The following is an 11,220-nucleotide window of genomic DNA, read 5'->3' on the forward strand; positions in this document are numbered from 1 at the left end:
TATACAACTGAGAAATTTCCTAAATCGGACATTTATTTTTTATATCTAGTAAAATAAATTATATTGTGGACATTCTACTACTGGTATAGTACATAATACTATTAAAACAATCAGTCCATTAGTTGATCACTAGAAAAGCTGTACTCTTTTATATCATTGTAAAGTTAACTACATTTTGGTCTTGGGACTTCTGGTTAGACAAAAATAAGCTCACTGACAATTTTACACCTGGCTCTGGGATTTATTTATTTTTTTTTTGCCTCTGCATTGGTGACAGCTGTGACATTATATTTTTGGATTGTCCGTTGAACCGTTCCATTCACTTGAATGCAATATCAAGAAGGGTTAAGTTGATTTTTAATTTCAAATTAGTACAAACATCCACTTGGACTTGGACAATGAACTGATTGGATTTTGGTGGTCAAGGTCACTGTAACCTCACAAAACATGTTTTTTTTCCGTAATTCTCAAAGTCATACACTAATTGTGACATATTTCACACCAATGTCTAATAGAAAAAAATTATGAAGTGATGACATTTTATATTTAAAAGGTCAACAGTCTACTTCAATGTGACATGACAATATTCTGCCAAAAACACTTTTCTGGCCATTATTCAACATCATATCTCAGGAACAGAAGAGGAGACATCTGATCACAACAGAAAAGGACACTATCTGACACTAATTTTGAAAATGTGCTGATATTTGTCTGATGCCGAGTTGAAGATGTGTGTGAAGCATCCACATTTCACCTAAAATACACTGAATATCTTTTTATGAAATTATGGAAGTCTTCAGACTTCAACATGACTGGTGTGTGATGGCATACAACTGTGAGGCAGTAATTCTATTTGAAAAGAATTTTTTGACAAAACGATCAATAATTGATAACGAAAGTATTGTGGTGTAACATTGACATAAATATATATAGTACATATACAGGAAGGAAGGGTGGAGCGGGGGGGGGGGGGGGGGCTAAAAAAAAAAAACCAACTCACTGTTTTAGTGAGTCAGTCATTCTGAGGAAATTAATAGCTCAGAGTTCTTTGTGAGGCCCGGCTGACTAAGAGGCTGTGTGAAACACACACACAGACACACACACACACACACACACACACACACACACACACACACACACACGCACGAGTACACACTCTTGTGGGATTTTTCATATTTCTGGCTGAGCTCTGTGCAGCCATTGGTCAGCCCCCTTCCTGTGAGTGTGTTTCCTGATGCTTTTTGTGTCATGGCAGACCTCCCTCTGTAAGGAAGGAGTCTGTTTCTCAACTCAACCCAACACACACAAACACACACACAGGCTCTCATCACTTGTTTTTGTTTCCTGGCTCCCCAGCTGCTCCGACCCTTCCCTCCCCTCTTTCTCTCTTTCTGTCACTCTCCTCGGCCCATTCCACTTCTCTCCTCTCCTCCCTGCATTTGTGAGTGTGTCTTTGGGTTAGCAATGTGTTGTTCGGTGGGTTTCGCCAGGTCCCTGGGTCTGGCCCTGCTGCCTCTGGCCCTCTGCTGTATCCTGGCCAACCTGCTGCTGCTGTTTCCCATGGGAGAAATCACCTACATCCAGCAGGGCCGCCTGGCCAGCTACATCTGGTATTTTGGTGGACTAGGAGGCGGGGGAGTGCTGGTGAGTAAAAAACTTCACTTATGTTTTAATTAGATTTTGAAACTTTAATTTGTTATATTTTCAGGGTTATGTTGTAGCTTTTGGTAAGGTCAAAAAATTCTGATTCCAGTTTTTTCGGCTTTAGTCAGTTCATCAGATTTCTGGAGGTCATTTTTTGTGGTCTGGTGAACTTAACATCAGGTGCTGGTCATGGCAGTTTTTATGGAAAGAAATTAACACACTGAGGTCTCATTAATTCAAAAGCTGAACTTCAGTGTCAAGGCTTAACTTTCCTATAACTTCATCCAGAACAAAGTTACTTTTATAGATATGCTTTACATTAAGTTAATTTTCGCCATCTTATCTTTAAAGAAAAAAAAAAAATTATATATATAGTCTTTTTGTCAATCAATAATCGATTTTTCTTCAATCAATTTTGTGGGCAAATCCCTGATTTATCATTTGAAACCTGAATTCCAGGTCCTTCAATCCATTTTCTGTTGCTCAAATATGAATCAGACTGCAGTTTCAGCAGTGTCAGCTTGTGTGCTAGCAAAGATTTAAATATTACATTAACTCATAGTTTAGACCCTATGTTTGTGGCAGGTTTTGGCCTATAGAAATGTTTAAAATAATAACAAATATGAGAATAAGCCGTTACTGAAAGCTGTGAAACTCCAGAGGGTAAGGCTTATTAGATGTTTAATCAGGCCAAAAACTATTTCATCATGCCATGCTGTATTTAATTTGTCTTTTTATAAAGGATAAAACCTTTGACTTTGATTATTGTTCTCCATAATGACTGAAGGGAAGTTAAACTGTTTAAGATTGAATAAGCGTAGCAGCATCTTTTCAAATACATAATTAGATTGCATCTTTTTGCTTGAGGAGACAAAGTGGTGGAGGTTTAACTGAGGTCAGTAGTACGACCGCATGGTGGAACTCATTACTGCTAGTTGCCCCGGAGATTGAAATTAACTGAAACTAAAAGTAATGAGATTCACTTTTCATAAGTAACATTCCTTCAAACCATGTTATGACCGCTGTTTTTCTCATTTATACCAAGATGGATGTGATTCTTTCACCGCATTTCAGCCATGTGATGCTAAAACTTAGAGCTCTTTTGAACAGCACCATGATCAAACTGCATTAACTGGAAACTCGTGTCACTTCCCCTCCTCCCTTATTCAGCGGAGACAGTTGCTTGTATGTGTACATACAGTGCGTGCTATTACGTAGACTAAAGCCTCATTTTCTCACTTTATGTTAATTATATACGGCTAATGCGGATTCAAACGACACACTGTGCTTGTCTCATCCGTTATGATTTCTTGATTTGTTTAGTTCTATGGCTTGCAAGTTTGCTTTTGAGTCATGAAAACAGGATTATTAGACCAAAATGTTATCAAATGTCAACTGTTTCCTCTTTACTGTGTTTGCAGTTGCTCATTAGGAACAATGGAGTGTTGTGTGAATTCACAGTTAATCCGTCTGCTACATGCTGCTGATCTGATGGCTTTATGCTCCGTCTGAGCAGAAAGGAGCCGTTCTTTTAGTTTGGTTTTAAGGAGCAACAGAGGAGAGATTGTATTTTACCAAACAAGATTAAACTTGTTGACCAAGAGAGCACTTGTGATGTACACAAAGCCTCATTCTGTAAAATATTTACTTATTTTGTAGTTCGAGGTTTGTGCAGGAGAGAATAAAAATGTGACTTAGACCACTCTGTAACATTTAGTTAAAATAGATACTGTATTCTACATAATAACACAAAATGATGCACAGAAATCTAAATGATACATGAACATGACCAAGCATGTGCTCATCTCCACTAAAACAGTGGGTCTAATAAAATGTTTGTGACCATTTAAAAAAGCTGCTCATTTTTTACTTCCTCATGCAGAAAAAGGGGTCCTTTGAGCACTAATTTCTACAGACTGCTACTGGAAAACAGTCAGACTTAAAGGTGCAATTGAATATTATATAACCTTATTTATAAAGGTGACAAATTGGCACCAAAATGGAAGACCAAGCATTTTAAAACCGGAAGAGGATGCAGAACAATGATAAGGGAAGTTATTAAGTCCAGTTAAATTATGAGAGTCTGAACCTTAAAATGCTACTTCCTGCGGATGTTTCACCATAAAAGTGAAGAGATTATGCTGCTTGCACTGCTGGGGGGTTCTTAATGTGAGCTATGGAGGAAGTTTGTATTAAATCAAGGAGATTTAGAAATAAAAGCATTTAGTAAGCGCCTATCTCAGTGAAGGGCCTGGATCTGCAGCTGACGTAAATAAAGGCCTTATTCACTATTTTAGGAGTAAATTTGTGTCTGTGGTAGTTTGTACGTTCTTAGAAGAGAGAGAGATTTTCATTCATGACTTTATCTTCATTTATTTACTTTTTCTCCTTTGTCTGAGATTACTTTTGCTGTGCTGTCCTTATTTTTTTTTTTTCTCTGTGAGCTTTTCCTTTCTTTGTGGAAATGACAGAACACTGAAGTGTCAAAGAGCAAACTGAACCCCCCAGAGAGAAATCTATGTTTGGCTCCCTCACTTCCTCTCCCTCCTCTTTTCCTTCTCTTTCTCTTCCTTTCTCTCTGTGCACTTCCCTCTGTATTGTCAGCCTCTCCCTCTCTCTGCCTCTGCTCAAAGATAGTGCTTTGGGGGGACATCCAGGATGTGTATGTAACGATGCCTGTGATCTTTGAGCGTGTGTATGTTTCTGTGCAACCTTGGGAACTTCCCTCCCTCTGTTAGGATGTGATGTAAAGTCCTTGACTGCTGGGAGCAAGACAACAGCACAGGAAAGAGGAGGATAGGAAAAAGGGAGTGACAGTAAAACAGTAGAACTCTGAAACAAACAAACCGATATGGTGTTGCCATATATCTCTCTTTCTACTGCAGTTCTTTAGCAGTACAACTCCCCTTTTACTGTATACTGCAGAGCACTATATTGATGTTCCACCGCTTTATTTGACATTCTACATACTGTGTAATTATTCTGCTCAAAGCACAGCTAGACCTAAAGCAGAGCAGAAGCCGACAAAAGACTTTATGGAATGCTGAAAGTTTAGCCAAATCTTACAAAATGAAGTTAAACCAGACCAATTGTAAAAATATCTCAAGCATTTGATTCTAGTGTGTAATGAGCAGTGCCCTTTACATTGTTTCCAAAATTCTGAAGCCTCATTAAACCAAAAAATGTCCCTTTGAACCAAAAGCCAATTTTTTGTCAGTCCATTATCTCCTAAAGAAACTTTTTCTCCAAAAATACACACTCCCTGAACTCAGTTTTGGTTTCCCAGTGCCGTTTGAAACACTGATCCCAGGTTTTTTACATGTGTTTTCCAGCAGCTTTATGCCACTAATCATGGGTGTTTTAAGCCAAAACGTGATTTTTTTCACTAACCATCATCAAGTGGTTTTTGTGCCTAAACCTAACCACAAATTTACCACAGCATTGTTTACAAATGGAGTGTATTTGTGGCTTATAGATATATACAATGCAACCATGGGGATTGGGTTTTCTCACTGCAGAGAGAGTGTATTTTTTGAAGAAATGGTTCCAATTTGCATTTTTCAGACAATGAGGGGCAATCAAAACAACAGTTAGACCCCACTGGGCATCACAGCCTCACCTTGCTATAGGTTTGTGTATTGACAAGAATCTGATGATATGATACATATCATAATACAGAGTTTACATTCATTGTATGACAATATATATTATGAGATACTGTGAGCAAAGGGATGTAGTGCGAGTGTTTTTTTCCTATTTAATTTTAAGAAAACTGTAACAGTATAAAGAACACACCACCATAAAATCTGAGTTAAAAAAGTGTCTTATGCAATCGGAACAGAAGTCTCTGCAGTGGCTTGTTTAAACACAACACAAAATGAACCACTGCCACAAGTCTTTGCATTTAAAATTAATACAATGTAACAAAACTGTATTTTGCATTACTCAAGTGTATTGATATTTTCTTACACCCCTTGTGACTAGCATCACTTGTTTACATCCTGTGTGGTAGATTGTTTGAGTAATATCTATATGAGCAATTCTGCTATCAAAGATAGCGACTGACAGGACCAACAGTCTGTTCTGTACAATTTTCTTTTCTCAAATGTTTCAATGTGTTATCAGAACTAAAAATGAAAACAAAAAATGCTGCTGTTCAGACATTCGACTATGTGTTCCCAGATGCTGGTTCCAGCTGTGGTCTTCATCACTCTAGGGAAATGTAGCTGCTGCTGGAATGCAAGCTTAATGGTAAGACATTCACCAAACTATCAGCAATATTCAATTTGCAGGAGATACACCATGCTAAGTCTGCACCAAAAACTCAACTCCAGGAGTAAAGTTATCAGTGCTAAGCTAATGCTATGGAAGATGAAATCTCATATCTCATACTGTGTTTATGCTGTATTAGCACAAGTCTTATCAAGTAACATTCCTTGTATTTACTTTCCCAAACAGTTGCTCTTTGAATAAACAATTCTTAATTTAACGTTCATTTATTTCTGTTTGCTGCACACACTGGTCTTTCACCCCTTTTTTGTGTGCCCATTTTACTGCTTGTTACTGTTTGTTTCTCACCACGTGGAGAATAATGCTGTACAGTTGTCATTAAGCCAGCCAACATTGAGTCCTTATGAGGTGGAATGCTAATGCTAATCCAGCAATTCAACAAGGCTCCCATTGTTAGATAACACTCAACAAAGTAAGCTTTGCTCACACTCCTTAAGCCACATGCACAGCTGCAATTATGTGTGTGTGTGTGTGTGTGTGTGTGTGTGTGTGTGTGTGTATGCATGTGTGTGTGTAGCAGCTGCAGTCACAGACATATTCACGAAGGCATCCAAATACGTGCACATTCCCCCTTAAACTAACTTTGTGTGTCTGTGTTGCTCCCCAGATGTGCGGGTCAGTGTTGGCAGCTGTGGTCGGCCTCGTGGGGTCTGGCTACTGTTTCGTCATGTCGGGGTTCGCCTTAATACAGGGTCCCAAGTGCTTCACCTCGCATGGATGGTCCTACCCTTTTGCAGACCAGTGGGGCAGGTAGGGTGATACTTTATTTTTTCAGTTTATTCACAGTTTATTCATTTCAAGAATTTTGATTTAGACTATAAAATGTAAATAAATAGTGAAAAATCTTCATCACAATTTGCTTGTTTTGACCAACCAAAAGTTCAAAACTCATAATGATTAACCCTTTCAAACTTAAACATATTAGCTTGATTTCACTTAAAAACTTGGGAAGAGGGTGACAAGCAACCAACAAAAAATGGCCCAAAAATTAACATGAAATTAATGAAAAAGGTGACAAGAAGAAGAAAAAAAGCAACAAAAAACCCCCAACAAAACAAAACAAAAAAGCAACAACCAAGACCCTCTTTTCTTAATATAATATTAACCGAATTATAGATATTTTCCAGACAGTTTTCCTTTTTTTTGCTATCTAACAATCCCCAACAGAAAATTTTCAGATCATTTCCCTGTCAGCTTTTACTATTTCTTTTTACATTTTACAGAACATTTCTCGCCGAGTTGGTCATTATGTTTTTTCCTGCATTTTTGGAAGGATTTTAACCAATTTTCTCAGATTTCAGAGATTTAAATGTTAGTAAAATGCATCTGAATACAGCACAAGAAAACTGATGTCAATCCAGGTTAATTTCAAGCATTAATTTACAGTTATATCAAAAAGAACAAAGGAGGAAATCCTCACATTTGAGAGGCTGAAACCAGTGGATTATTTGGGGCATTGTAGCTTGATAAATGGCAAATGAATAATCAATAATCAGAGTTCAGTTCCTTGATTGATCAACAAGTAAATAATTTCAGGTCTAATCTGTTATTAATAACTAATCAGATGCTGTAAAATAAAAAGAGTTTATATTGTACAGGTAGATTTCTAGTTATGCAGCAGTGTGTGTTTAGTATTTCATGTAACTGCACCCAATAATTCCTAACATCATTAGTACAAACATGAGAAGGATCCAAACGTAGGATACAGACTCAGTGAAAGTACAAAAGAGGTTTATTCCCACAAAGTATGATGGTATGGGATTGGTGGTGAGAGAAAGGAGTCCAGGCATTTGTGGGGAGGAATAGAGCTTCCTAAAATGAGGCTGGCGTGAACAGACAACAAAGGCTAGTGTGGGGAGCAAGTGAAGCTGGCAGGCAGATGAGTGGTGAATAAAACCACAAAAGGAACACAAGGAAGAAAATTATAAACAATAGACTTAGTCTGCTCTGAGTAGTGTGTAGCTATCAGAAAAGGTTGGACAATAATCTTGCCGTGAGTGGAGAGCCGGAGTAGAAATACTGCATGAGCTGATTGCAGACAGGTGAGTGTGATGAGCAGAGCCAGGAGCCATGGAGATCAGGGAGGGAGGTCACGTACACGCTGGCACACACAAACAACAACAACAATACGGGAAGCAGAAATGGGTGGGGAAATGAATAACTAAGTGTTTTCACTGAATGCCAATGAAATGGCCCATTTCAGTCCAGCTAAAGGACTAAAGTATCAAATGTAATATTTTTCTATTCAATATTCACCCATTGACTGGCAGTTGTCGTAAATCTAAAATTACCTATGATTGGTCATCTCAAATATAATGGACTTAGGGTATATATTTTTTTAATAAACTATTGTTACTAAGGTAAAAAATGAACTTTCACACACACATGTCAAATGTCCTGTAGGTTGATCACTGTTTTAAATGAGTTTGCAAAGTGTATTTAACTGCACATGACCATAGCAGCACTACTTGGACACTAATTCAGGCTGTGTTATAATTTAAATTTTATTAGTGAAGGAGAACTAATCGTGGGTAAAATGGATCACAAACAAACAGTTTTTCCTTTTGTAATTTTAAATGAGCATGGTGAAGCACGACAGGACACAACAGGATGCCTTAATATAGAAAATAATGGACTCTTCCACTGTTTGTTATTTTTGTGTACCAGGACACCTTATCATGTATACTGCTTACCTATTTTATGTCTTTTAAATTCTCATTTTGTACTGAGAGACAACCCCCCCTTACTTTTTCTGCATTTTAAGAATGAAGTGCAACACTCTAAGCAAGGTGAGTCTGCGCTCTGTAACTAATTTTTCTCTCTCTCTCTCTCTACGTTCTTAGGTACCTCTTAGAACCAGAGAAATGGTCATGGTGCCTTCAGCCGGTTCACATCGTCGAGTGGAACGTGACTCTGCTGTGCGTGTTACTGGGGCTCTCTGTGCTGGAGTTCATCATCTGTCTCTTACAGCTGGGAAACGGTTTAGTCAATGCTGTCTGCCGGCCCTGTTGCTACAAGCAGGAGTACAGTCTTAATGCTTAGACCAACACATGTGTGTATGTAGACACACCTGCAGAGACACAAGTACATGTGCACATGTAAAAAAAAAACAACAAAAAACAACACAAACTAAACATGTATGCAGACTCACTGTAAACATGCATATGCAGATGTCTGCACACACAGCCTCATTACCCAGCGCCATGTGTTTGTGTTTGAGTTCAACTCAGGCTTACTTACACACACTTACTCATGCAGTATCACAGACACCTGACAGCCAAGTCAGTGTAATCACTATGGTGAAAATCTACAGAAGAGTGTTAGTGCCAAGTGTAAGAAAAATTAAATCAAAAGAAAAAGTTTTCATTTTTATTTTTTTAAATTACTTTATGAAAAAAAAAGTAAAACTTTTAGTATTAGTGCCAGGCCAAGAGGAAAAACAAATCATAGGTGGAAGGTTTTTTGTTTTATTATTTTTTGTTACAAGAATAAAGTAGAAATGTCAAAAATTAAGTCGCAATGTCGAGATAAAGCCAAACTTTTAGTTTTAATACAAGGGCATAGAGAATAGCAAATCAGAGGAGGAACTTTTTTTCCATCCGTTAATATGAGAATAATGTTGAATTGCTGAGAGTGTTGAGAATAAAGTTGAATTCAAAGTTTTAATGCCAGGCGTAACAAAAAACAAATCAGAGCAGGCACTTTTTGTTATTTTTGTTTCTTCTTTTTGCATTACGAGAATGTTAAAAATTAAGTCGAAATGTTAACAGTAAATTTGAAATGTTGAGAATAAAATTGTTCACTATTAGGGCCAGGCATAAGGAAAACTAATCAGAGGATGGAGATTTTTTTTTCCTTTCAAGAAAAATTAAAAAATTTGAGAATAAACTTTACCTTTCCAGACAGAAGCTGAACTTTTGAGAATGGGTAAAATAAAAAAAAAACAACAACAAAACTTCCCTTTTTTTTCACCTTGTGTTTGGCTATAATATTCTTACATAAAAATCAGTATGCAGTCATTGATAATGAGAATGATGATGAGTTGTTCTGAGGATGAGTACTCCATAGAACCTAAAAAAAAAGATGCAATTTACTTTGTACCTGGTGAAAGGACGTGTGCACAAATAATAAAGACAAAGTAGAGTATCACTGATGTAATGATAATTTTAGGTATAAGGGATAGTTGGTTTCACTGAACTAAGTAACTGTGTGAAACTTTCATGTGCCTTATTTAGTTTGTAAAGAAGAAAATGTATGACATCTGTACACTTACTTCCTACTCTATGAAATCTATACCCGTAAAGTCAAGGTTGCTCCCAAAGTCAACAAGTACTGTACAGTACAGTTTTTATTGCATAAATTGATGATACAACTCAAATCAATGTCATTAGACTTACATACTTATGATGGCAGCCACATGTTGTGTTGTTGCCTTGCAACAAGTGATATACATTTCCAATTATTTAGTTGTTCATCAGCATCTTGGCTGACATGATTATCTTGATGTACCAGGAAGTGTCCTTTCTGTCCAGGTTGAATCTTGTGGTTCCAACATTTAAACTTTATACACTGTGTTGGATCACTGAAGGATTATGTGCAGATTTTTGTGTGTGTTTGTACATTTGTTTTCATTTTCAGAGCATTTTGTTGTAAATTGTTTTCTTTATGTCTTTCAGATGCCAGATCAGTGTTAATGGACATTTTATATATATTTTAGTGACATATTTTTTATAATGTGTTTGTTTGTGCTGCCTTGAATAAAAAAAAGACAATTTCCATTTCAAGTATCCAGTGAGTCATTAAACTGAAGCTGATCTTTGTCCTCTTTATCCACAAACACAGGCTCCAATTTATAATCTGCCCATTCTCAATGTGTGTGTCTGTGTTTCTGCATGCTTGACTCCCCCACTGCACCTCTGCCAAACTGTTACTGTAAAAGAAATGTTTTCATCTTGATTACTTTTGGCCTCACTCACTCTATAGAGGAGGAGGGTCTTTGACACCAATGAAAAATCAGCTTACGTGTGATAGGTCAACATGTTTGTGTGTGTGTGTGTGTGTGTGTGTGTGTGTGTGTGTGTGTGTGTGTGTGTTGGCATGCCGTTTGCTTGGTATGTTGTAACTGATTCCTGGACTAAAGTCCTGGAGTTTCCACACTTGCCTGTTATTGATCCATATCAGGAGCCAGGCTGAGTAAATGTGGCCTCAGACCCTGAGATTCAAGTCCCACTACAAGTTTTTCAGCAAATAAATCTAAATATTACAAGTTACTATCACAAGATAGCT

At 37.3% G+C, this 11,220-nt stretch overlaps 1 protein-coding gene across 1 annotated transcript; it reads left to right on the plus strand.

Annotated features, from left to right (window-relative positions):
• Positions 1–982: 982 nt before the first annotated feature.
• Positions 983–9,031, plus strand: tm4sf18 (transmembrane 4 L six family member 18). The gene is made up of 4 exons (XM_042483869.1): positions 983–1,644; positions 5,827–5,895; positions 6,542–6,684; positions 8,778–9,031. The coding sequence occupies exons 1-4, from the start codon at positions 1,465–1,467 to the stop codon at positions 8,974–8,976; spliced, it is 591 nt and encodes a 196-aa protein (XP_042339803.1). The 5' UTR covers positions 983–1,464; the 3' UTR covers positions 8,977–9,031.
• The last annotated feature ends 2,189 nt before the right edge of the window (positions 9,032–11,220 follow it).

This window comes from Plectropomus leopardus, chromosome 3, assembly GCF_008729295.1.
Source record: "Plectropomus leopardus isolate mb chromosome 3, YSFRI_Pleo_2.0, whole genome shotgun sequence".
NCBI lineage: Eukaryota > Metazoa > Chordata > Actinopteri > Perciformes > Serranidae > Plectropomus > Plectropomus leopardus.

Bases quoted from the DNA above. Each gene is read 5' to 3' on its own strand.
- tm4sf18 (XM_042483869.1), top strand. From the start codon at position 1,465: ATGTGTTGTTCGGTGGGTTTCGCCAGGTCCCTGGGTCTGGCCCTGCTG. The intron at 1,645-5,826 runs GTGAGTAAAAAA...ATGTGTTCCCAG, and splicing joins TAGGAGGCGGGGGAGTGCTG to ATGCTGGTTCCAGCTGTGGT. The intron at 5,896-6,541 runs GTAAGACATTCA...GTTGCTCCCCAG, and splicing joins GCTGGAATGCAAGCTTAATG to ATGTGCGGGTCAGTGTTGGC.